We start from the raw sequence: 27,989 nt of genomic DNA, 5'->3' as shown, positions 1-27,989 counted from the left end.
TGCAGATTACAGGGTCAACGCCAGGATTCTGAGGAATGTGGAGGAACAGAGAGAACTTGGGGTTCCTGTCCACAGATCTCTGAAAGTTGCCACTCAAGTGGATAGAGCGGTGAAGAAGGCCTAGAGTGTGTTAGCGTTTATTAAGAAGGGGCTTGAGTTTCAGAGCCGTGGGGCTATGCTGCAACTGTACAGGATCCTGGTGAGACCACATTTGGAGTATTGTGTGCAGTTCTGGTCACCTCATTATAGGAAGGATGTGGAAGCATTGGAAAGGGTGCAAAGGAGATTTACCAGGATGCTGCCTGGTTTGCAGGATAGGTCTTACGAGGAAAGGTTGAGGGAGCTAGGGCTTGTCTCATTGGAGCGGAGGAGGATGAGAGGCGACTTAATAGAGGTTTATAGGATGATGAGGGGGATAGATAGAGTGGACGTTCAGAGACTATTTCCTCGGGTGGATGTAGCTGTTACAAGAGGGCATAACTATAAGGTTCAGGGTGGGAGATATAGGAGGAATGTCCGAGGTAGGTTCTTTACTCAGAGAGTGGTTAGGGTGTGGAATGGACTGCCTGCTCTGATAGTGGAGTCAGACACTTTAGGAACTTTCAAGCGGTTATTGGATAGGCACATGGAGCACACCAGAATGACAGGGAGTGGGATAGCTTGATCTTGGTTTCGGACAAAGCTCGGCACAACATCGAGGGCCGAAGGGCCTGTTCTGTGCTGTACTGTTCTATGTTCTATGTTCTAGACAAAAGGAATAATGGACAGAGTACATTGACAAATGGTACATCGACAAACAGTCTATTTGATCTCCTCTCATTCTTCTAAACTTGAGAGAGTCTCGGCCTAAACTCCTCAATCTCTCTTCACAAGACAAAGCCGCAATCTCTGGAATCAATCTAGTGAAGCTCCTCTGAACTGCCTCCAAGGCCACTACATCCCTCCTCAAATAAGGGGACCAAAACTGCATACAATTCTCCCGGTGCAGTCTCATCAATGCCTTGTACAGTTCCCTACTTTTATACTCTATTCCTGTAGCTCTCAAGGCCAAAATTCCATTTGCTTTCCTTATTACCTTCTGTCACTGCAGACTAGTTTTCTGCGATGAATGCACTCGGACACCCAGGTCCCTCTGCACCGAAACACTCTGAAGTTGCTCTCCATTGCGATAATAAGTTGACCTCACACTTTTTCATGTTAAACTCCATCTGCCACATTTTGGCCCAGTCACTGAACCTATCCATGTCCATTTGTAAATTTCTTATTTCCTCATTGCAACTTACTGGATTGGATTGGATTGGATTTGTTTATTGTCACGTGTACCGAGGTACAGTGAAAAGTATTTTTCTGCGAGCAGCTCAACAGATCATTAAGTACATGGGATGAAAAGGAAATAAAAGAAAATACGTAAAAGAAAATACATAATAGGGCAACACAAGGTACACAATGTAACTACGTAAACACCGGCATCGGATGAAGCATACAGGGTGTAGTGTTAATGAGGTCAGTCCATAAGAGGGTCATTTAGGAGTCTGGTGACAGTGGGGAAGAAGCTGTTTTTGAGTCTGTTCGTGCGTGTTCTCAGACTTCTGTATCTCCTGCCCGATGGAAGAAGTTGGAAGAGTGAGTAAGCCGGGTGGGAGGGGTCTTTGATTCTGACTATCCCACCTATTTTAGTGTCATCTGCAAATTTGGCTAGGGTACCTTCTATTCCTACATCCAAATCATTCAGTTACATCTTGGCAACCATCAAAAGGCCCAATTATCCCCTTCTGTCCGTCAGCCAGTCCTCTACACAAGCTAATAAATTACCCCATGCGATGTTGCCTTGTGTATTAACATTTTGTGCAGCATCTTCTCAAATGCCTATCTAATCCACTCCCATTTTCTGCAGCCTTAAATGTGACCTTTGTGGGATCATGTACGTCATGAGAGCACATTTAGAAAAGTGTGGTGTGCAATTAGCCGTAAATCTTGTACCGAATGGTGAAGTGTTTCATGGGCTCTCTGAAGTGAAGTTTGTAAGTAGCTGTGCTGTCCATTCATAGTCAGCATTTATATTCATGGCTAGGTGTCTGATTCTCAGGTTCCAGACACATGCATGTTTGAACGCACAAGCAGAGCTCCCTCTGGGTTAGTCGACAGTCAGTGTGCGATGGCCGGCTGATTGTAGAACTTCGCAAGTCATCCACCAGAGCAAGTTGTCAATCTAAAGTCAAGGAAGGAGAGGACCGCAGAAACTGCCCGATTGTCACACAAACAACCGAATGGTTCATCTGTGTCATTCAAGACAGGGAGAATCCATTGTATCTCTTCCTGGCTTGTGTGAGACTTCATTCGCACACAGGATGGTTGACTGATTGCCGATTATAAAATGTTGAAGTTTCGCATTTCATGGCCTTGCAACTCCCCACTGTTCAAAAACAAAATAGTTCCTCTTGTTCGGTCCTAAATTTCTTGCATTTAGTCTTACACAGCCAATCGTCTGACCCATCTCTTCTTCGTTTGAAGATCTCTATCAAATCACCCCATATTCTCCTTTGTTTGAACAATTTACAAGTCTTTACCTGGTGTCAGGAAATAAGCACAATGCCCTGGACCCTCTATCCCTTCCTTAAACATCCTTCATGATGTTAACAGCGAGGTGGAGTGTCTTAGGTGACAGAAATTATGGTCAAATGGGCAGAAAAGTGGCAGATGGAATTTTTAATTGTTTTAAAAAAAAATTTAGAGTATCCAATTTATTTTTTCCAATTACGGGGCAATTTACCGTGGCCAATGCACCGATCCTGCAGATTGTTTGGATTGTGGGGGGGCGAAACCCACGCAAACACAGGGAGAATGTGCAAACTGGAGGGAGTGCAGAGGCGATTCACCAGGATGTTGCCTGGGATGCAACATTTAAGTTATGAAGTGAGGCTGGATTGCCTCGGGTTGTTATCTCTGGAGCAGAGAAGACCGAGGGGCTGACTTGATCGAGGTGGACAAGATTCTGAGGAGCATGGACAGGGTGAATAGGGAGCAGCTGTTCAGCTTAGTTGAAGGGTCAGTTATGAGGGGGACATAAGTTCAAGGTGTGGGGGCGGGGTGGGGGGAGGTTTCGGGAAGTGGGGGTGGCGTGATTTGAGGAAAAACATTTTTATCCAGAAGGTGGTGAGGGTCTGGAACGCACTATCTGGAGGCTGGTAGAGGCGGGTTGCCTCACATCCTTTAAAAAGTACCTGGGTGAGTACTTGGCACGTTGCAACATTCAAGGCTATGGGCCGAGTGCTGGCAAGTGAGATGGGGGGGGTGGGGGACAGGTCAGGCCTTTCATGCGTCGGTGCAGATTCGATGGTCTGAACTGCCTCTTCTGCGCTGTAGTATTCTGTGATTCTGGAGTTTGGGGACACAAATCCACATTCACGACTCCCAACTGCGGCACAAAGGTTTGATATAGTTTCACTGTTACACGTTAATTTTGATGTTGTATACTAATTGCTCCAACACCGAATATGTCTAAATAATACCAGCTCACAGTCAAACCCGCACCTGGAATAAAGGACAATAATCTAATGGTACTTTAAGAATAAATAGACTGGGCAGTGGAAAGCAGATATTGGCAGAACTTGGTCAAAGGGCTGGGCTCTGAGGAGATTCTCAAAGGGGGGGGGAAATGTGGAGGAGTTTAGGGAATGACTCCCCGAGGGATGGTTCTGTTATCATCGTTGTGGGTCTCAGATGAGGTTGTCCTTGGTGAGGGTAGATCGAGATTTCTGGAGGCAAGACTGTTGATAAACTTGACCTTGTGTTGGATATTCTGTTAACTATGTACAGTACAAGGCTTAGCACAGCGAACGATCTCTCGGCACACTCTGTTGTCACTGCTGATAGAGACTGTCTCCTTCCTTAACCCTTTACAGGCTACCTCCTTCCCAGAGTCGCTGATTGCTCCCGAGCTCCTCTGTCCACATCTCCAACGTGAGTTTGAACACGCAATGGAATCTCCTCTCAAACTCCTCTTCTTCAGACAAAACGGCCACAGCCACATAGCTGCACTTCCTAACCCCTGGAACCATTCTTGTCAACCTTTTCCGAACCCTCTCTGATGCTTTCCTCTCCTGAGTAAAGTCTGTTTTTTGTTCTCTTCATTCTTTCCAGTGGGCGTCGCTGGGCAGGGCCAGCATTTGTTGCCCAGCCCTAATGGCCGTTAACCGGAGTGTCTCGCTCGGCCGTTTCAGAGAGGAGGGCAGGTCAGAGGCAACCACGTTACTGTGGGTCTGGAGTCACGTGTCGGCCAGACCCAAGGACGGCCGATTTCCCTCCCTGAAGGGCATTAGTGAACCAGACGGGTTTTTATAACAATTGATGCCAGTTGCCATGGTCACCATCACTGAGACGAGCTTTATATTCCAGATTAATGGCTGAATTTAAACTCCACCAGCCACAATGATTAGCCTGGGTCCCTGGATTGTCAGCCCAGTAACAGTGCCAGTCACCGTCTCACGCCCTGTGGTGTCCAGAACTGGAGCCATTGCTCCAGATGAGGATGAAATTGGTGTTTTGTACGGATTTAACATGACTTCCTTGGAGAAACTCTGTGTTTCTCTTTGTTAAGCCCAGGGTCCATATGCTTTATTAATCACTCTGTCAAACTTCCTCTGCATCCTTCCACCTTTCGATGAAACCCCAGTGGCCCTCCCCTGCTGCACTCCCTTCAGAATTGCGTCCTTCATTTTATATTTTCACTCCACGTTCTTCTAATCACAGTGAGCCACTTCACACTTCTCGGCATTAACTTTCATTTGCCACTTGTCCACCAACTTGTCTATGTCCTTTCAAAGTTTAACACTATCCTCCCGACATTTCTTTTCTGGTCTGAACTTCCTTGCTTTTAAAAAAAAAAAAATCGATTCTTGCATGGGATAATAATCGCTTATTGTCACAAGTAGGCTTCAATGAAGTTAGTAGAAAAGCCCCTAGTCGCCACATTCCGCCGCCTGTTCCGGGAGGCTGGTACCCGGAATTGAACCCGCGTTGCTGGCCTTGTTCTGCATTACAAGCCAGCTATTTAGCCCACTGTGCTAAACCAGCCCCCTGTGGGCTATTGTGGGCGTCGCTGGCTGGGTCAGCATTTATTGTCCATCCCTGAGGGCATTTAAGAGTCAACCGCATTGCTGTGGGTCTGGAGTCACGTGTAGGCCAGACCGGGTAAGGACGGCAGATTTCCTTCCCTAAAGGACATTAGTGAACCAGATGGGTTTTTACGACGAAAGAGAAAATGCTGGAAAATCTCAGCAGGTCTGGCAGCATCTGTAGGGAAAGAAAAGGCTAACGTTTCGAGTCCAATGACTCTTTGTCAAAGCCTGAGCTTTTACAACAATGGTTTTATAGTCATCACTAGACTTTTAATTCCAGGTTCTTTTTATTGAATTCAGATTTCACCACCTGCCGTGGTGGGTCCCCAGAGCAGTCCCCTGGATCTCTGGATTACTAGCCCAGCGACAATGCCACTGCGGCATTGCCTCCTGAGATGGGAAGGTTGTTTAAAAAGTGGCTTTATAAATAATGCATAGAGTACCAGGGCAAACAAGTTGCACCTCGCCATTGCAAATCACTGGTTCGGCCTCGGCTCGGTTCTGAGCGTGACACCAGAGAAACAATGTCAAGGCCTCGGGGATTTACTGAAAGGGTTCCACAGATCAGGGACTTCAGTTATGCAAAGTGACTCGAGAATCTGCCGTCCTTACCCGGTCTGGCCTACACGTGACTCCAGACCCACAGCAATGCGGTTGACTCTTAAATGCCCTCAGGGATGGACAATAAATGCTGACCCAGCCAGCGACGCCCACAATAGCCCACAGGGGGCTGGTTTAGCACAGTGGGCTAAATAGCTGGCTTGTAATGCAGAACAAGGCCAGCAACGCGGGTTCAATTCCGGGTACCAGCCTCCCCGAACAGGCGCCGGAATGTGGCGAATGTGACTCGAGAACCTGGTTTAGTCTCGTCAGAGCAGCGAAGGTTAAGGGATGATTTAAAAAAGATATTCAGAACTGTGAATAGTTTTGACAGAGTAAATATGGAGAAACTAATTGACTTGGCGGGAGAGTTTGTAACCAGATGGCCTCCTTTGCGCGAAGGTCCTCTGGTTCAAATTGGGAGTCTTGAGTGACGTGGTCATGGTTTTGTTTAGAAGACCTACGTTTTACTGCGTTTCAAGTCATCGACCAAACATCCTCTCCAAGCTCATTCACAATTTTAGCAATGAATTACTGACTCTATCAATGAATTACTTCATCTCTGCTTTGCCTGCGAGATCGTTTCCCGAATTTGATGTCGTCAGAGGTAGTCAGGTGTAAAACCTCAAAGTTGTTTAAACTGATCCGTGCGTCTTGTATCCAAATTATTTACAATGCAGGATAGTGGAGCAACCCAGTTTGTTTCTACCCTTGCTCAATGAACTGTGCCTCACAGTTCATAGTTCAGTGTGGTTAATTGATGCAAAATATCCTCTCTGCTTCTTCATCAGGTCAATCAGATTCAGAAAACAGCCATTGAACCCTTGAAAAAGTAAGTCCACGCCTTGACGGCGAAACGTTAATTCTTGCTGAAGTGTTGAATCCACATTTGGATAATGTATTTTGAGTGAGGTGAACTGTGTGCTCAGTAGAGACAGTAGAGACGCTGGCCTCTCCTGTTGGGGTGTTGTTTGATTCACTGGTGGTTCAGTTGGAGAGCACATTGGCGAGAGTTAACAGAGGGAGCCAGAAGGGTTCGAGCGAGTGTGGGAATAAGCTTGAGGAACTTGGAGACACGAGGAAAAACACCGCAACTCGGCTGGCAGCCATTTGGCGAAGATCAGGGGGCGGGAGGTGAAGGAAATAGATGAGGGGGTGGGCTTGGATTTTCTCTCAGATGAATCAACCAACAAGTGAGTGTCGCAAGCCAAATAAATGTTAGGGTTAGTTTCCCTAACCCTAACCCTAACCCTAAATAAATGTGACTCCCAAAGAATCTTGTCTGTTCTCAGCTAACAGCAAAATAAAAAATCTGTGTTCAAAGACTCAACGGTTGAGGTAAATATTTCTTGGCTGGCAAGCGATTAGTGATTACGTTAAATTCCAGCTAGTAAGGACCCCCCCCCCAACCCCACTGCCCTTCACCTCAAAAATCCCCCAAGTCCCCAATCTTGCTCACAGTCGGTTTAATTCTGTCGAACAATTTGGTCAGGTGTGATCTAAGTCAGCAACAGGGAAAGCAGGGAAGGATTGCCAATTAAGTGTGATTCAAAGTGAAATTAAAATTCTTGCACTTCACGGTTCATTGTCCAGCCCCTCGATTTATTACTTTGGGAAGAAAGAAAATCCTGTTAAAGTCAAAATCCTGCCCGTGAACACAGTCAGGACTTCTGTTTGGGGTATGAAAAGGCCTGGGTGGTTCTTCTGTTGCTGGCTCCTGGGAATCCGTTCCGCTCAACAAACCTCAGATTGCTCGAGCGATGCTCTCTTTTTATAGCTCGCTGCCTGGGGATCTGCAGGGGAGCAGCAGTGGAATAATATCCCGGGGCCCAGTAGAAATCTGTTTTCAAAGCCAATCGCCTGCACCTCTTGAGTTCATGCCTCTGCCTCTGCTGCTGCAGCGGCTGTTTCCAAATGTGGTTGACGCTCACCCAGGACATTTCAGCGAGCCGATTGGGCTGCCACCAGAGGTCAGTTTCAGTCATTGGCATCGAGCAAAAATGGAACTGCGAGCCAACCCTCGGCTATCGTTCCCAACCCTCGGCTATCGTTCCCAACCCTCGGCTATCGTTCCCAACCCTCGGCTATCGTTCCCAACCCTCGGCTATCGTTCCCAACCTTGCTTGATGCTGAAGGCAGCCATTGAACAGGAATTCAGCTTTCATCAGTGATGACATCACTGAGCTAAGCTAAACAAGCATCTGCCTCCCACACACCCACACACAACGCTGTTTCGCAAAACCAACAATTATTTTGTCTCTTCCCTTCCTCACTCGCAAAAGTAAAAATTTCAGCCTAGCTCATTCATGCCACCATCCTGCCAAGCATGGGAAGTGGAAATAACTTCATTGGAAGCCTTCAGTGTTGTGTCATGAAAGAAGGAAACAGGATATTCATCGGCGAGTCGAATTGAAATCAGATGACATTCTTATGTGGACGTAACGAATGAGGAGCAGAAGTAGACCATTCGGTCCCTTAAGCCTTCTCCGCTATTTAATAACATTATGGCCTATCCATTTTTGTTTCGAATTCCGCACTCCCATCTACCCCTGATAACCTTTGATCCCCGCCTTACCAGAATCTATCTACCTCTGCCTTAACGGTACTCAATGATCCGGCCTCCACCGCCCTTCGAGGGAGAGAGTTCCAAAGTCACACAACCCTCCCTGAGAGAAACAAATTTTCCCAGAGGGACGACCCCTAATTTTAAACCAGTTCCCCCTAGTTCTGTACTTACCCACAAGAGGAAACATCCTTCCCACATCCACCTTGTCCAAACTGTTTAGGATCTTACACACTTCAATCAAGTAACTCGAGTGGAAACAGTCGCGGTCTGTCCAACCTTTCCTCCCAGCACAACCCGCTCATTCCGGGTATCAATCTAGTAAACCTTTGAATCGCCCCCAATACATTTACATCCTGAAATTAGGAAACTGCGCACTGTATTCCAGATGTGGTCTCACCAACATCCTGTACAACTGAAGCATAACATCTTTACTTTAATGTCCAATTCCTCCGGTAATAAAGGGCAGCATTCCGTTAGCCTTCTGAATGCTTGCTGCACCTGGAGACTAACTTTTTGTGACTCATACAACCAGATCCCTCTGCACCTCGGAACACTCTGCTTATTTGTTGTTCCTACCAGAGTGACCAACTTCACAGTTTCCCACATTGTCCTCCAGCTGCCAGATTGTTGCCCGCTCATTCACTCTATCTCTATCCATCTGCAACCTTGCTTCAGTCGTTACTTCATTTATCCCCTGTTAAGTACACATATATGCGTATATTGTTGGGGATGTCGCGTTTGTAGTTTAGTGTAATTGACACAGCTCTCAAATAATTCTAAGTCTACCATACAAATCGAGTGATGAGCATCCAGAAGCCAGTTCTGATTGGCATTGTGACTGATCACCCTGTTGTAGTAATGTTGGATCAGACTGTATCTGGCTGTGTGGCTGGAGTCTGGTTCCCTATACTTGCTTAATCATTGGCACTGTCGCATTGGATACACAAGGTATCCCTCACAGCATTGAATACACAAATGAGGCAGATACTCGCTGAAGTATCACTGCACTGTCAGAGGATGTGCCCTTGGTTGAGGTGCTAAACCGAGGCCTGTTTTGATGTGCGGTGATGATCCCATGGTTTGAAGAACAGCAGCGAGTTCTCCCCGTCCAGCGTGATTCTGTTTGTTCAAAGTGACTCCGCAATCTGGATAATGAAAGCTCAATCTCAAGTGCTTTGAGATGTTTTTGAGGCAAGTGATGGGCTGCAGAATAAGTACAAATCCTTCTTTCTCTGTGGAAATTTCCTTCTGCATTTATGGAGCCACCTGTCATAACCTCCTCACATCCCAAAACACTTCGCATCTAGTGGAGTACCTTTGATATGCAGTCACTATTGCAATGGAGGGACAGTGACTACACTTTCAAAAAATTATTTCATTGACTGAAATCAGCTTTGAGACACAATGAGGTTATGAAAGGTACGATATCAATTGTTTCCTTCCTTCTTATTCATTTGATGCAAAATAGCAAACCACATATATTTGTGATGGGGTATTGAGATAAAAATAATGGCGATTGAAACATTCCAAATTAAATTAAACTGCAATTTAAACTTGTGTTTGCAGCAAAGCGCAGTCTCCGTCTGCAGTGCCTTGTGCACCCATGGGTGCTGTGAGCAGCAGTAACTTACCCTTTTCACTGAGATACGATGCACTGGGGATTGCACCAATTGGTCTGCCTGCAGACAATGGTAGGTGACAAAAACAGCACTCTGGTGCAAGGCAGGCTAAAACTTCAAACCAAATTTATTGACCAGAATCAAGATTGCACAGAAGTAATAGAACACTGATGACTGAGTCAGGCTACGAGATTTTTTTAAAAAATGCCTTCATCGTGAGGATGTTTTTCACCAGGTCCAGTAAACAACAAGCCTTTCAGAGGATGCTTTCTTCATTAGCTTCCTGTTTGTACATGGATGAGGTAATATGCTTACCTTCCCTGTGGAGTTTAGATGTTGCCTTAGAAACAAATAGAAGTACACGCGGCTAGAATAATAACTGTCTTACATATGAACCCGGTATTTGACCTCTGGATCAGAAGCCGTTGGCCAAGGAGCTTGGAAGAGACAATGGTGCGTCAACTCACACCTGACCTCGGCATTGGATGTCCAATAGGTGCCTCGATGAGGCATAATCCAATCAACCATTGGACCAGGTTTCCAACTCCTGCGCATTACCAAAGTCATGTCAAGAAAGAGTATCGTAATTCCCATCAGGATAGGCTCCCGCTATCACAGGGAGTGATAGATTTGTTGTTGGGCCTGTTGCCTCTGTAAAGCTTTTCTTGTATTCTCACGTGACCTGGTCTAAGGTTTCCCACGTCATGCAAAAAAAGCCTTCTCTGCCCTCGCCCCTCCACGTCTCTTTGTCAGCTCCTCCAGCACCACAACTCTCTCAGATCTTTGCAGTAACCTAATTCGGCCAGTTGTGCTTTCCTGATTTTCGTTGCTGCTTTGTTGGCCAGCTTCTTTAATTCAGGAGATGCACAGTTGCTTGCTGTGTATCCTCAGGTCCTGGCTTCCCACTTTCCGAAGTTGCAAGCTTGCACACTTCCAGCAGATTGTCACTACAGCTGAATCTTGTATTTACACTGCACCTTTCACATCATGAAACATCCCCAGATGCCGGACAGGGGCATTATAAAATAAAGTTTCACAGCCAGACACATAAGGACACATTAGAGCCGGTTACGAAAAGTCTGGAAAAAGAGATAGGTTTGTCTCGCAGAAAGTGGAAAACAGCCAAGGGCAAGCCTGACGAGCAGCATTGTCACAGCGCTGCAAATGATGGCCCATCATCTCCTTCCGTGGTCCAGTGTAAAATGGTGTTTGATAACACCGGCGTGAAGCACTTTGGCACAAGTGAGTGAGATGTTATAAAAATGCTGGTTGCGTCCATGTTCCGCAGCATTGTTTTGGGTTGTTTTTAAATGGGGGGGGGTTAGGTAGTCAGAGCTGTAGTGTATTTCACTCCACCCTAATCTCTCTCTCGTTCTCTCGCTCACTCATTCTCTCACTCCAAAGTTGTGAGCACCATGCTGCATCGACACACACACACAAATCCCCTGCAACAGTGAACTCCAATCTGAACAAACATTGCAAGAACCTGCCTCGCATCTTTCCTACAGGCCAGGGTAGGGAGAAAAATACATGTCTATCGTACCATTCACATTATCAAGGCACTCCAATATTCTTTACAATCAAGGTATTGTCACTCTTGTGTGTACAACATGACCCCCACAAAGAGTGAAAGAATAATTGACCACCTTTTTGCCTGCTTTTGAATTTTCTTACAAAGAATCTCAACAGTACAGTACATTTGGCTCATCGAGTCTGCACTGGCCCTCCGAAAGAGCACTTTACCTAGGCCCACTTCCCCAGCCACCCTGCCCTGTCCCCGTGATGTAGCCTGCATATTCTTAGACGCGAAGCGGCAATTTAGCATGGCCAATCCACCGAACCTGCACATCTTTTACCTGAGTATACACGTGGGTGAGCTTCTGTGTGATCAGTATCACCAAACACTTGGACAAACGTCAGTTTCCCCAGCTGGCCTTATTGTGAATGCTTGGCTGAGACTCACTAATGGCTTAGCTCAGCAAGGGTCTGTTTATAGACTAACATGAAGTGCTTGATTTGATTGCACGACATTTTTGAGGTTCTATTAAGTTATTCTTTGAACTACTTATTTCAATGTCTGCGTGTTTATTTTGACAAGATTAGGAGGTGTGAAGTGATGTAAAATTTGATAATCGTTTTGTTTGACTCAACTTAAAGAGTTGTAAGAGCGACAATTTCTTGCGAAGCAGGTTGTTGAATGGGTGTTTCAAGTGAATGTCAATACTTGACATTGTTGTTGTATGGTTCATTGGTTCTCTGCTGCCTTCCAGTGAGTGAGCATGGAGAGAGTATGGAGGTGCCATGGGGAGTGGGTGGGAGTGAAGGGTGATGGGAAGAGGGCCTAACAGCCTGAAGTATAACTGAGACAAAAGTTCCAACGGGTGGCGGACCTTGTAAATAGCACGCTTCAGCACGCGCCCATCTTCGTGGCTGCAACCAATCTATTGCTTTCAGAAGGCCCAACTTAGTCCTGCCCCCTGCCTCATTGGGAGAGAAAAGAGGATGTGTGGGAGTCATTGACATGGGGATTGTTGAGTCGGGAAATCCCCTGACTTGAACTTCCCGCCTTGAGGGTGAAAATCTGACCCTAAAAGGAGAAGGCGCTGTTTGTTTTGGCTGTGGCATTGGTGGGGAGCAGACAGCTGGATAGATATTGCAAATAATGGATGAAGAAAAAGGGGGAGAGGTTCATCGGGCATCAGCAGAAGTAATAATTGAGGAGGGTGAAGAGAGGACCCTCAATATTTCCGGTTGATGTCAGCGTATGTTGACCTTTGAAACCTTGCAAAATCCCATCAGAAACGGGGATTGGCTCATGTACCCAGGCAAGAGGTGAATCGCTGGCACGACTTTGGTGGGCGCCGGGAAATGTCATCAACATCCAACACACAGACTCAGAGCGTCTTAAACCCCCTGCGCCATTGTGACGCATCCTGTATCGCTGCCTCGATCCCAGTTACAAGGTACCCCAAAGCCAGGGTATTTGCAGGGTGAAAAACTGAGGCTGACGACTGACGCGAGCATGGTAAGTGAAAAGAGAAGGTCGCCTTATGTGCCGGCTGTACACAAAAGCACAGGGCTTGGTGCTGGAAAACTGGAGTCGGCTCACCCACCAGGTTAACCTCCACACGGCACTTTGCGGTCACAAATCCAACCGCGAAGACGGAGGAGAAAGGTTTGATGGAAAGGAAATGAAATGCAACGGTTGGAGGGCAGAAGGAAATCAATTTAAGAATGAGCTGTTTACTTTGTGCTGCCGTTTATGTGTGGAAATACTTAGTAGTCCCAGAGCAAGGTGTTTCAATCTTTCAGGTATGTCTAAAAACACCGAGCCTCTGTACAATGCGTGTGGATGAGGATTTTTTCTGAATTGGCTGGGTAAACAAACGCAGATCAGGTTGTTTGTGGCAAGTTTCAAGGTGTTTTCCGTGCTTACAGAAATTAGGCAGCAGGGTGTACCAAAGGGACAGTAAGGGTGTCCTTCCCATTGCTGTACGTCGGCTGCGGATGGTTGTTTGTTTTCACCTCATTATGTAAGCCTTTCCTTTTGGAGTATCCGTTGTCTGCTGAGCCACAGGCGGCCACTTGAGAAATGCAATAAAAACACAGAGTGCTGGAAAAATCACGGCAGGCTGGGCTGCCTCCATGAAGGGAGAGACAGGAGTCAACGTTCCCAGTCCGGGTGACTCTTCTCCCAGCTGCCTCACCTTTCCGGAAGCAAATTGTTCCACCATCCGAGGAAGGCGGAAGGGTTTTGAGGATTGGGAATAAGCTGAAGGAACACAGAGGGACAACAATACTGCCAACACGTCCCCTGGGGTTAGTCACCGTTTGTTGAAAATTGTGTAAAGTTGTGGGGCTGGGGACAGATCATCCTCGTCCATGCAGTTTCTCACCTTGTCGCCAGTCCCCAGGCTTCACTAAAGATCTATTGCTTGTGACTCTTTGGGTTTCTCAGCTCGACGTAAACATTAGTAGGCCCCAGTACACTTGGGATACAGTTGATTCTTGCTGTGGGCCCAACACGCATTTTCACCTCTCACCCAGGGCCAGGTCTGGGTAAGGAACTGGCAAGGAGTTGAAAGCTACTTGCTTGTATTAGGAAAACAAAGGTAGTTTTAGGGGATTTATAATTTGTATTGGGAAACATTAGAAATAAGGTACAGCTGTAAGTGTGTTTAATTTAATGTTTCTGTGACTGGAAGGGTAAAATCTATTGTTTGATTCAAGCTGGTCAAAGATGTTTGTACGTAGGGGGGATGATTAAGTTCCAACTGTGTTTCTATTGTGCTTGGAGAGGGCTTTGGTGTGAAGAATAAATAAATCCGAGGTGGTTGCTTAGCAACTGGGGCCTTATAAGGGGCCTTTGAAATTTTTGTTTAGCTAATTTGGAAAGAGAGGTAGAGAGAAAACAGGGGAACTATAGACCAGTGAACCTAATGTAGGTAGTAGGGAAGTTGCCAGCGTCCATTATCAAGGATTTCACAGCACAGCATTTGGAAAGCAGGGGTATATTCAGACAGTCAGCATGGATTTGCGACTGGGAAATCATGCTCGACAAATCAACTGCAATTCTTTGAAGATGTAACTAGTAGAATTGACCAGGGAGACCCGGTGGTTGTGGTTTATTTAGACTTTCAGAAGGCTTTCGACAAAGTCTCACATCGCAGATTACTACGTAAAGCTGAAGCGCATGGGATTGTGGGTAGTGTCTTGAGATGGATAGAAAACTGGTTAGCAGACAGGAAGCAAAGAGTTGGAATAAATGGGTCTTTTTCCGATTGGCAGTAGTGACTTGCAGGGTACCACAGGGATCTGTGCTAGGACCCCAACTGTTCACATTATATTTTAATGATTTTGACAAGGGAATTAAATGTAGTATCACCAAATTTGCAGATGACACCAAGTTGGGTGGGAGGGTGAGCTGTGAGGAGGCTGCAGAGATGCTTCAGTGGGATTTGGACAGGCTGAGTGAGTGGGAACATGAATGGCAGATGCAGTATAACGTGGATAAATGTGAGGTTTTCCACTTCGGTAGCAAAAATAGGAAAGCAGATTATTAGTTGAGACCTTGGTGTCCTTGTGCAACAGTTTATGGAAGTAAGTGCACAGCGACAGCAGGCAGTATAGTGAGAGGATTTGAGTGTAGGAATAGGGATGTTTTACTGGCAATTGTATTGGGCATTGGTGAGGCCACACCTGGAGTATTGTGGGCAGTTTTGGTGTCCTTATCTGAGGAAGGATGTTCTTGCTGTGGGGGGAGAGCAGCGAAGGTTTACCAGGCTGATTCCTGGGATGGCGGGACTGTCAGATGAGGAGAGACTAAGTCGGTTAGGATTATATTCACTGGAGTTTAGAAGAGTGAGAGGGGATCTTATAGAAACTTACAAAATTCTAGCAGGATTAGACCGGGTAGATTCAGAAAGAATGTTGCCGATGGTGGGGGAGTCCAGAACTAGGGGTTGTAGTTTGAGGATAAGAGGTAAACCTTTTAGGACTGAGGTGAGGAGGAATTTCTTCACCCGGAGAGCGGTGAATCTGTGTAATTCACGCCCATAGAAAGTAGTTGAGGCAAAAACATTGTGTAATTTCAAAAAGGAATTAGATATAGTTCTTGGGGTGAAAGGGATCAAGGGATATGGGGGGGAAGCGGGATCAGGGTATTGAACTTGATGATCAGCCATGATCATAATGAATGGAACAGCAGTCTCGAAGGGCCGAATGGCCTCCTCCTGCTTCTATTTTCTATACATGGTTCTAATTTGATTGCAGTTGGAGATAGGTATTGAGAGAGAAGGCAGCTCTCACAGCTCTGCTCGGACCAGTTGATTTTAGAAGGCTACAGAAGAAATATCTGTCTCAGCCTTGCAAGAAGAAAAGCCATACTATGGAGTACTGGTTAAGAAAAGAGTGTCCCAAGAAGTCTGGAGTTAAGTGAATAGAGACCAAGATATGGTTTATAAGAATTCAAGGAAGATTAAACAAAGTGTTTTGAGTTAAAGAGGAAATTGCAGTAACCAGATTTAAAGTGGAACAGCAGCCTTCAAAGATAAATCAATAGTCTGATGGGAATCGAGAGTTAAAGCAATTGTGAACAGTTTGCACAGCAGTCAAGGAAAATGAGTCTGAAAGGGGTTGGTGTAACTTCTTGGAGTGGATTCACTGTGAAATGTGGAGCAGAAGCTTTGTTTCGAAATGTCATTTGGAAAACCGGGTCTCTATTTCAGAATGCAGACCACTAAGGAAAAACACATCTACAGGAGAGGATTTCAAAGGATGTTTTAGGGAATGAAGTTTGGAAACTCACTTGAGAATCATTTTGCGAGGGAGGATTCATCCACAGACATTCACTTGGGGTTCAGAGTGGAGAGTGTATTTACCCATAGTCATCTTGCGTGTTTAAAAGGGACTTTGTGTCAATGAGACCATTGTAGATTAAGATGTACTTTATAATCTGTGTTATCCTAAAACCTATGTGTAATTGTTAAGGTAAGGGGAGGAGTAACGGCATATTGTACCATAATCCAATTTTTAATGTTTAATTCTAATTTGCCATCCTCCTCCGCGGTTTGTTAAAAAAAATAAAGGTTCCAGTCTTTCAAGACAGGCTTCCACCCTGGGATCCTCCCGTCCAGTTATAACATCAGCTGGATGGTGCCACTTATTACTGTGCAGTTGAGTGCATGGCACTGCTGGAGGGCCGACAGCAGCAGCCAGAGAGGTGCGAACGTGGACCGTCTGCAGTTTGTTTCCGAGGTCATCGAACCCCGCTTTTACTGTGCCTTGGACTTGAGGCTCCTGACACCGCGCCAACATCACTGACAGCATTCCTGAGAGACTCTGCAACACAGTGAGCAATCCGTGAGGCGACACTCACTGCTGTTGTGTTCTGCCTCGTAGTCATCACCAGTTCCGAGAGAGCCTTCACTGCGTGACTTTGACTTGGGGAAAGCTGCTGGTAGATTGTAAAAAGTACACAGACCAGCTCGCACTGTTCTTTCCATTTTGAAAAGTGGTTTGTTTACTCACGCAAGCTTGGGGCTCATATCTATTTTGTTTCTCTCTGTCTGTTCTCTCATTTCTGTTATCTCTGTCTCACTCAAAATTGATCTTGTCTGCTGGCGAAGTAAGACTAAATTGTCCCTCGTAGATGCTGTCTGCCGTTCAGTGAGGAGATCCACAATTCCCCTTTCCTTCAGGCCTCGTTTCCCTTCTCTTAGACGCTGCTTGTAGAGGGTGGCACTTTCTAACCACTTGGCCGGAACAGGCTGGTTTCAAGTTGCATTTCCAGCTGGGCGGATGACCAGGAGGACGCGTAGGATCAGCCGGGGACAGCAGGCATTCCTCGAAGCTGTTGAAATACCCGATGCCTTCCCTGTCTCGGCTGCTTCTTCGTGACTTACAGCCTGAGGTTGCACATCTGCTGCTTCTTGGAAGAAGCTGATACGTGACGTAGGCCGGGGAATGCATGATGTAATCATGAATTCCCTCACTAAGTCTGTACATATCAACATCATTTCTGCTCTCAGACGGGTTCAGTGCATTCTTTTAACCTGAATAACTCTTCATGTATAATGATTTTCACAGCTTGACGATCTATCTTCCCCCCCCCCCCCCCCCCCCCCCCAACGCACTGCAATCCCCCACACAAACCGGATGCTGGTCTTGATTCATTTTTGCAAGTACCGTCCAACCTTTAACCCCTCGCTGGCCGCAGCGTTTGTACTCCCGGAAATCAAAGCCGTCTCTTCAGAATAAAAGTGTCCCCCCCCCCATTCCGAGGCTGTGGATCCAGCTACATTCTGCGGTTCCATCCGTTTTCACAGCTGGTGTGTGCTCAGGGTGGAACCTAAATGACGGAACAAACTGTGCTTGGGAGTATTTAAAATTAACCCAACAACGAGTGATCAGTGCAATATGTGTGTGTGGGTGTGTGTGTGGGTGCTGTGTGTGTGTGGGGTGTTGTGTGTGTGTGGGTGGGGTGTTGTGTGTGTGGGGTGTTTGTGTGGGGGGGGTGTTGTGTGTGTGTGGGTGGGGTGTTGTGTGTGTGTGGGTGGGGTGTTGTGTGTGTGGGGTGTTTGTGTGGGGGGGGTGTTGTGTGTGTGTGGGGTGTTGTATGTGAGTGTGGGATGTTGTGTGTGGGTGGCCAAAATCTACATGCCCCCTTGAGAAATGTTTATTTCACGCCTCAGACAAGCATGATTTTATTATTTTTTGAAATTCCCCCTTGTAAGGCATCACCCACCAGCGCAATGGGTTTGTGGGTGGCCAGATGTTCTGATCTGTGGCCAATCTTGCCTTAAAAAACTGTGAGCCGGTTCACAAGGAGCCCCACCGTCTCAGGCCAGACATGGTGACCTTGCTGACAATGTCACTCTCCCAAGCGAAGGAATGAGTGGCAAGTACAGAGAGGTGTAGGTGGATGGAGCTTTGAATCCTCAGCATTGCCCAGCTTCAGGTGAGACTTGGCTGCGCTGGTGGTATGGGGGTCAGGGTAGGGGAAGCTCAGCTTGCCTCTGTGGTGGATACTGCTGAATGTGGGACAAGTCTGGGCTCAGGGGAGTGGAGGGGGGGATCTGCTATCAGGATAGGCTGCCGACAATCATTGCCTCAGCTCACACATAGAAAACAGTCACTGAGGGACAGTGCAAGAGAAGGTTCAACACTGGGGGAGAGGTTTGGTGGATATTTTGACCGTGGGCTGTTCTGTATTCAGTTTAACAGCTGAGTGTGATGGTGGCAGGTACCTGTCTGGGAAACACACTCTCACTCGCACACAGACCCATGTGTTCGCAACACCAAATTTCAGTGCAACTGCTCTGCTGGGGATTTAAAACAACAAAAATTGCTGCCACCGTCCCTGTCTAAGCTTCTCAGTGACAGCTCCTGACTCTTTCCCTCGCTCGCTCGCTCGCTATTATCCGAATCAGCTCCGGTAAAACTGTCAGAAGGCAAAACTCAGGCTTTGATCAGTGACTCTGAGAGCCAGCAATCCCTTCATTCTGATACTCAGTGCTGTCGAAAATATTGAAATGAGTTCAGCTATGTTGCTACTCCGAATGCGATGTCACTAAGCAACAAGTTTCAGCTAATTGGCAGCTTCTCTTTCTGTCTGTGCATTTTAGTACCAGCCAGTGGATTTTTTATTTTTTTTTAAAAAAACCTTCAGTGGGAACAAATAAGCATGTCGGTCAACGAAACACCAATCACAGCTGATTCATTGAAATGACAGAGAGCGTGGAAATGATTTTGCGATCGGTGGTCCCTGATTTATTTCTTGTGGTGAAAGCAGCTGGAAGCTTTCTGCGAGAGGGCAAAGATTAGATATTTGAAGGAGGAAGAGAAAAATGTAGGGATACAGAGAGTGACACTAACTGGATTGCTCTCCAAACAGCCAGTGCAGACTGGGTGGAATGAATGGTTTCCTGTGGTGTTGAGCCTGACCTGCATTGGACTCTGGGATGACAGGATGGTCGTCGGATGAGAGACTGAGTAAATTGGGCCAATATTTTGTATTCTTCGGTGTTCAGAACTAGGGGGGGGGTGTTAGGTAATGGGTTAAGAGACATTGCAATTAGTTGTCTCATTTATGTTAAGTATCCATTAATTGACACTGATATGTAAAGGGGCTTCAGGTGGCCTCTGTCAGGTGATGTATAGTGAGAGTTTTGTGCAAAGGCTGTTGGAAGGAAATAAATGTGTGTTTGTGAAAAAGGAACAGAACCTTAGACTCTTCATATCACAGCAACTAAAACGTCTAACAGGGGATTGGGGGTTGGGTGTTTACGGTCTCAGGATTTAGCACCGAGACGGGAGGAAATTTCTTCACTCAAAGGGTCGTGAATCTTTGGAATTCTTTATCCCAAAAGGTTGAGGCGGTTCCATCGTTGGATATATTTAAGGCTGGGAGCGACAGGTTTTTTTTTTTGAGGTCTGGGGGAGCGGAAGGACTTGGGAGTGGGCGGGGAAATAGAGACCGGCCATAATGGCATTGAATGGGGCAAGGGGGTGGGGGGGTGTCATGATATGCAGACATGCAGATAATGATATACAGACAGGCAGCTAATGAACACAGAGAACAAGGCACGACCAATGAGCAGGCAGGACACTCAGGGGTGATATCTCACTATAAAAGGCACGAGGCACTCACACTCCGCCTCTTTCCACTGATGAACATCTACAGAGTGAGTCAGGGTGTATGTACAGTAGCACACCTCCAGCACGTGGCTAAGAGCTAGTCTGGTTCAGTCAGACAGAGTAACCACACGGAGGTTAGCAGAGAGTCGAACTCATAGAGAACTGTGCTAACTGTGCTGCTGGTTCAATAAATCAGACTGAACTAACTTCAAGGTCTGGAGTATCTTTTGGTTAAAGCTGCATCCAGTTGCAGCCTGTGTTATCCCAGAGTACATAACACATCAGGGGGGAGGGGGACAGGTGGTCCACCCCTGCCCCTTGATTCCGAAATGAAAATGGTCAGTTAGCTGTCTTTATTCTTTTTGTCTGGTTCAAGAAACCAACTTGCTTTCGTTCAAAGTCTGCAATCTGCAAAGGCCAGGCACAAGAAAGAGCTGAATCAGAAAGGTTATTTTTCGTGTCCACTTCTGTGCTACACACATTGTGCTCAACTGCAATGCCTGGGATTTGCATAAACCATTAAACCTCCATTCTTCTGTTACTTCATTGACTGGAAAGTGCATTTGAACAGGCAGAGGTTGTGGAAGCCATGATGTTAATCTTTCAGGGTCGGACCTTGGACTCATTTGTGGATAGTCTTGTCTCCGCAACAGAGTTAAGGACGCAATCAGAGCAGCGAAGCAGTTCAGGAAGCTTGCGTGACATCAAAGCCGGAATGAGTTACTTTGTCTGGGCTGATAGTGAACAGCCCCGCAGCAGCAGGGAAATGGCAAACTCTGCCCAGTTACGTGCTGTGAAAGCACAAGTTATTTTCAAATTAACTTTCTGACATTTGGGAGCCAATGTATTTCCCAGTGTGTCACACCCACCTCTGTTGGGAATGACGCACCCTGTTTCATAAGAAGTGAATGCTTCGCTGGCCTGTTGTGTGTGTCAGAAACTGGCCTCAGTAAAGATAATCACTCTTCACATGCCCCACGAACCCATCCTCCTTTAAAATATTTGAAGCCTCGATTCCCCTTCATCATTTTAAGGTGCCCCAATTTAAAGTGGATTGGCTGTAAAATGGGTTTGTTTCACGTTCCGTCTCCTCGTTTAAAGTGCTGATCTGCGCAAAAGCGTTTTCTCCCACATGTGCCTCAGGTGCCTCGCATGTCACTGGATCCTGCTGGGTCAGTTCTATTGTGCCGTACGGAGTTTGAAGATGCTATGATCGCCACACATTACAATCCTATTGTTCGACTCTCTCTCTCGCGCTTCACGAATTAGGGCAGCAATAGAAAAATCAACACTTTCAGATCGAGTAGTTGAAACGTCACTGGGCAGGACGGGTGAGGAACAGCCCCTGCCTGCCAATCTGACAGCATCTGAGTATAGAGGCACAATAACCTTGAGAGCTTGTTCCTTTACATCTCAAATGATCCTTCCCCTCACCACTACCATATACACAGCACCGTTGTGCATTCTGTATTTGAGGTAAGGTCTACGGTTTCAAAGGAAGCCGAGGTTTTTTTTTCACCAAGCAAAACGTTGTCAGATTTAAATTTTGGAGTTTTGCTGCGGGTGACACTTTCGAATCATTTTGATTCTAATTGAGTGAGCAGAACCCAGGGAGTAGGGGCATTGTGCCTGCTGCTTCAGAGGTAAACATCAAGGCACTCCTTCGATACATTTCTGAAGGTTGTCGATGATTCTGGCTCTTCATCCCAGGACCTGGCTGTCGCACGCCACCTTCAATTCAAAGCAGATCACTCCCAACCCTCAGATCACTCAGCCCTTGAGCTTCTCAGGAGAGGAGAACCAGGATTATGTTGATTCACGGAGAATGATAATTTTCAGGAACACAACCACCACTTACAGTGAGGACATTAACGGCTAAGGCCCAAAATTGGCTTCATCAGGTTACAACAGAAACATACCTCGAAACCACTTCCACATTGGGCTGAAGCTGCTCCTTTCAAAAAAATAAAGACACTTAGCAAGAGGAATCCCCTTCCAGGTTAGGCGGATTGAAATGTCGCTGACAAGGACAAAGCACCGCACTGCGGATGCTGGGGACCTGAATGATGAACAGAAATACAGTTCAACACTTCAGGCAGCATGCTGGGGAATAGGAACAGAAGTTATTTCCATGACTTTTCATCAGGACCTTCGATGGACTGGTTTAAGCAAGTTTCAAATTGGGAAAAGTCAGGAGAGGCGGGGCAGGAATGATCGGGGGGAGGAGGGGTGTGACAGGGTGGAGGTCAGGGACACGAGATGATAGGTAAGGCAGAGGGGAGGAGCGTGGAACCTGGATATTAACAGAGCTCAATGTGCATTGACTTGGTCAGCAGGCGATGGCAGCATGGAGGGGAGAATGTGGTATAGTTATCACGTCACTGGACAAGGAATCGAAAGGCTGGTTAGACAGGTTCACATCCCACTGCAGCAGTTGGTGGAATTTGAATTCAGTTACCAATAATCAATTAGTATAAAACTAGTCTCCGTAATGGTGACCATCAATCTCTCATCGATTGTAGTAAAAATCTATTTTCCGTAAACAACCTTCCGGTCAGGAAATCTGCCGTCCTCCCCTGGTCTGGCCGACATGTAACCCCCAGACCCACAGCAACGTGGTTGGCTCTTCACTGCCCCCTAAAATTGCCCAGCAACACTCAGTTCAAGGGCAGTTCGGGATGGGCGACAAATGCCGACCCAGCCAGCGACGCCCGCGTGCCATGGAAGAACGAACAAACGAGTAGAGTCAGGGTTTCGTTCTGAAAGGGCGGGGGGGAAATAGCCCCAGATTTTGGGTGAGGTCTGCTGTTACTCACTTTTCCTTTCGTTCCCCCCCCCCACCTTTGTGGGATTTGAGTTCCGTGCACCGAAGTGTGGGCGGATCAGGCTTGATAGCAACCAGCTGGAGGCACTGAATGGATATTCCTGAGAGTCCTCCCACTTAGCATTGTTGGAGCGCATTGCAAGTGTGTCTGATAGATTAGTCTGTGTGTGTGTGCGTGTGTGTGTGTGAGAGAGTGTGCCTCTCTGCCTTTTCACTGCTGACAATTAACAATGTTATAATCAGTATAATGCGGTAATTGTTGAGTTGTAAGGGGTGGACACAGGTTTCTAATTACAGGGCTAGTATAAATTCCTTCGAGGGAAAGAAGCCACCTTCCTTTCCCTGGTTAAACATTCTGTTGTGCAGTGATCAGCAGCCAGTCTCAACACTCGACAATTCAAAAGTGGGTGTTACAGGAGTAAAGGAACACAGTCTGGGTATAAATTCCTCGAAAGGTTCCTTTTAGAAAGGAGTGATAAGTGCTTCATTAAATACCATGTGAACAAACTGGTGAAATGGCTCAGAGTTCAGTACAGGCTCAAACGTGGCTGCGATTCAAGAACCCTCTCCCTTGAGCGTAGGGTATACTTTGTGTAAAGTCAACATGGCAGAGACCAATATTGGAAAAAAAAACCACAAACGCATTCAATGCCTCTTTTCTCCCAGAGAGTAGAAGGTTTCTCTTGTGTCCATCCAAATATACCCCACTGGGCCGCACCCCACTTTGGTACGTCGTGATTGAAAAGGACCCATTTGGAAGATGTCTTCAGGTCAATAGCCTTTGGCCGCACGCCCAGCAACTGAGGAGTGGCAGTAATTCCGAATCTGATCTTGATTGTAGTTGCAATATCTTTGTGAGAGACCAGCCTTGCTTGGGCCCTTGCTGACACGGAACTTTGGAATGATTGATGAGGACTTTGGGGGGGACGGGACCCTTATTTCTCTGGAGCTGCTGAAGACAGCCGCAGAACGTTCTGACCACACTGAGCCTTTGGTCTGACTGCAGTCACAGGTTTGGCACCAGGAGTACGTCCACTTGTAGGAGCTATTTGAAACGTTTCATGGTCTTTGCAGCAGGGAGCCCTTTCCAGACTAATGTTGCACTTTCAAAGGTCAGTGTATCAATGGGTTGTCACTGTCTGAATTGTAATCCTGCCACCGTCGCGATGGCTTCTGTTGTAAGTTAAGGGGCCTGACATGCAACAAAACAATTAATTAAAAACCCAAATCAGCAAAATATTGAGCCAACTTGAAACATTAACCAGCTGAGTTCATTAAAAAAGGAAAACCCTGCATTGGTTTCACACTGACCACATTCTCAGCATTCCTCGCTTTTCAAGTGTAGACACTGTTGTAATGTGTGAAGAGGGGCGATTTGTGGTGTCCCATATACTCCTGGACACCCCTGCTCTGCATTTTATCGGAGGATATTCCTCCGAGTGATGTTGACTTGTGTAACAATGTGGCATGCTACTTAGAACTTCCCAAAAGATAAAGACAGCTAACCGACCACTTTCATTTCGGAATCAAGGGAGAGAGGGTGGACCACCCGACCCAGCGAACCCCCCGTCCCCTTACCCCCATTCAATACCATCATAGCCAGTCTCTACTTTCCCGCCCACACCCCATGCTCCTCCGCTCCCCGAGACGCCCCCCAAAAAAACCTGTCGCTCCCAGCCTTGAATACATCCAACGATGGAACAGCCGAAGTCTTTCGGGATAAAGAATTCCAAAGATTCACAACCCTTTGAGTAAAGAAACTTTCTCCCGTCTCGGAGCTAAATGGTCCCCCCCCCCCCCCCCCCCATTCTGAACACTGAAGAATATAGAATATGGACCCAAACACCACAGGAAACCATTCATTCCACCCAGTCTGCATTGGCTGTTTTGGAGAGCAGTCCAGTTACTGGGAACGCTCCACAGACAGAAAGGTTTTCCGCTCTGGTACACAAGCCTTCGGAAATCATTAATAATGAATTTGAAAAGACTGCACTCTTTTACCGTGAAAAAGTAATTTCCAAGTAAGGTCCAAGTAAGCGTGCACGGATTCAGGGTGACTGAAACACTTACTTGCGATTTAGCAAATCTTTTGAATCATTTTGTTGTGAACCTCCCTTGCAGTTGAGCCCAATTCAGTTGATGAAAAATCAATGGGCCCATGTTTGTAACCTGGTTGCTTATTAATTCACTTGAAGACCCGCACACTTTTGTGAGAGTATACTAGCAATTTTCCCATTCTGTTGCCAGCCAGTTTTGTTTCATGGATGAATCTACCACAGCGCTATTGTCTCGTTTGCAACAAGCTTCTTCCCTGTGTTATTGAAATTCCCGGCTGTGTTATCACAACTAAAGTATTGTTTTCTGCAGCCAGTCGTTCATTTTCTACCACCCGAGACTTGGATTATGACGCACTCGTTTTAAAAAAAAAACTCTTCCCCTTTCGATTATGCTGAACAGCAATACTAGTTTTGACCGAGTGTAATCTCAGTATATAGTCTGCCGGTGCAGAGTCAGGGGGCCGAATGGCCTCCTTCTGCACTGTAAATTCAATGATAATCTATGATTAATCTAGGACAAAGGTTCGACACAACATCGTAGGCTGAAGGGCCTGTTCTGTGCTGTATTTTCTATGTTCTATGTTCTATATTTCTTTTCTGAAATCATCATTACGGCGCACAAGATGCAGGCCCCGGTGAAATCATATCTTTCACTTGTTTTCAAATGTCACACGATGTGTGTAAACAAGTGCTTACAAGTGGAATGTACGTAGATGTGAAGGGCTAGCCGGGCAAGTGGAGACAAATGCGTTGGAGCTTGGCTGAGTGACATTTTGCCGGAGGCTGTATTTGAAACTGGGATAGACTTTTAAATAAATAAGATATGTTTCCTGTACATTGTGAAAGGCACAACGTCTGCTTGCCTGATCCTTCAGGCTGCAGCATTGGGAATAAAATGTCAGGGCAAGATCATATTACACCAGTCTCTGACATTTGCTCGTTAGAAAAGGTGAATAATTGTAATTAACATAATTCTACGACAATCTCCGGAAAGGTTTCGCTCACACCATCTCCACAATGCCCGTTTTTGTCTGAGCTTTTTTTTTTTGTCTGTTGCACAAGTAGGCGCTTGTGCAGCCACATGAGGAGAGGTCAGATTAAGCCTCTGTAAATGGGCTAGCGTGATGAAAGCATTGTTAGATTTCAATACGATATTCGTTGACTCATTTTCTTTGCTCTGAAACCAGTTTGTGGCACAACTTAGATGGATGATGTGAGTGCGCCGCTGCAGCGGAGGCCTGAGCAAGACCACAGGCAGAGAGAGAGAGACCAGCCACCACCCTGTGAGCTGAAGGTGTGCTGCCTACAGTCGCACTTTCTGTTCTGCCGTCAGAGGTGTTCACAAAACGCCTCAGCAAAATTCACAGAACTCTTCTCAGGATCGCTGGAAAAGTATGTTTCAGCCAACTGAGCGTCTCATTTTCAGTGGAAACTTGGTGACAAGCTTTGTCCTGTTTATCATTGTCTGCATCCAACCTGACTGATGTAACCGGCAAACCCGATCTGGCAGGGTGCAGCTCAGACTCCATATCCTCCAGGGCCCCCCTCCGAGGCAGGTTTGACCGAAAGGGTGTGGTGGGGTTTCAGAATGATGGCCAGAGCGGCTTCTCAAACCAGACCACCACCTTTCTCCAAACAACACAGGACCTGCCTCAATTCAGCATCAGCCCAGCACTCTGCAGGGAAACAAAGCTCCAAACTGATTCACCCATCACCAGTAACCCTATCTGATATGTCAGCACAGTAACCATCACTTCTTCAGCCATTACTCTTCAATGTTTTACTGGGCCGTGGTCAATCTGCAAAATATCCACACCACATCAGTCAAGTTCCTCCAGTCCATTACATATCCCAACTAATTATCAGCGTCTCTTAGACAGGTAACATTGAGGTAACATTTAGTTTATGTCACGCAATTATTCAGAGAGTTGCAATAATAGCAGGGATGTGCTTCAGTATATTAACACATTAATCTTCTGATAAGCATTTTGTCACTGGGTGCATCTTGCAATCACTCGTTTAGTAGTCTGCATGCGATCCCAATTAAAAATCTTGTCAATGTACACGTCCTGTCGGCAAAACCTTTTCACCTGTTGTCAACTACACGTCCCAACTTTCTCAGCTTTTTCCATTTGCAATTCCCGGGTCAATGCTTGGGAGTGTAATATTCATCACCTTGGGGGTCAGTTTGCTCAGTCTGCTGGACGGCTGGTTGGTGATGCAGAGCGAGGCCAGCAGCGGGGGTTCAATTCCTCGGTCCGGCTGAGGTTATCAACGAAGGCCCCACCTTCTCACTCATGCCCCCTCACCTGAGGTGTGGCGACAATTCTGGCCTCGGGTGACTGTCCGTGTGGAGTTTGCACTTTCTCCCCAGGTCCTGCCTGGGTTCCCTCCACCAGCCCGAACATGTGCAAGTTAGCTGGATTGGCCGTGATAAAGATGTGCTGATTAGGTGGAGTTACAGGAATGGGGTGGGTGAGTGGACCTGGGTAGGGTAATCTTTAAGTGGGTCACTGCAGGCTCCATGGGCCAAATGGCCTCCATCGGCACTGTAGGGATTCTATGGTTCCAAATGGTATAAAAACAAATACCACCGGGCAGCACGGTGGCGCAGTGATTAGCACAGCTGCCTCACGGCGCCAAGATCCCAGGTTCGATCCCGGCTCGGGGTCACTGTCCGTGTGGACATTCTCCCTGTGTTGGCGTGGGTTTTGCCCCCACAACCCAAAGATGTGCAGGGTAGGTGGATTGACCACGCTAAATTGCCCCTTAATTGGAAAAAAATGAATTGGGTACTCTGAATTCATTTTAAAATTACCACATGTTAAAACTTTAGTGGACTAGTAAAAGTTCAATCCCACAAGTGCCAGTAAAAATTCCAGAATACCGGTCACTAAAAACATCATTTTGATAGCTTACTCATACTAAGCCAATATCCCTGACATTACCCATACTTAAGCGACTCTATGATAACTCTCTGACTCACCATGGCAAATTTACTAATGCATTAATATTCTGGCAATGATACCCTACTGAATAGAGTGTGCAGGCAATTTATATATACACACA

At 46.5% G+C, this 27,989-nt stretch overlaps 1 protein-coding gene across 2 annotated transcripts in view; it reads left to right on the top strand.

The window, feature by feature from the left end:
• Positions 1-27,989, top strand: part of bin3 (bridging integrator 3) — a 135,572-nt gene that overhangs the window by 56,482 nt on the left and 51,101 nt on the right. For both annotated transcript variants that reach the window (XM_072485585.1, XM_072485586.1), the window contains exon 6: positions 6,509-6,549. In XM_072485585.1, the coding sequence (XP_072341686.1) occupies positions 6,509-6,549 (41 nt within the window). The remainder of the gene's footprint in view (positions 1-6,508; positions 6,550-27,989) is intronic.

The sequence above is a fragment of the Scyliorhinus torazame genome, chromosome 20 (assembly GCF_047496885.1).
Source record: "Scyliorhinus torazame isolate Kashiwa2021f chromosome 20, sScyTor2.1, whole genome shotgun sequence".
In the NCBI taxonomy this organism is placed as follows: domain Eukaryota; kingdom Metazoa; phylum Chordata; class Chondrichthyes; order Carcharhiniformes; family Scyliorhinidae; genus Scyliorhinus; species Scyliorhinus torazame.
Note: the sequence above shows the minus strand (reverse complement) of the source record. Positions and strands in the feature narration are given on the sequence as shown.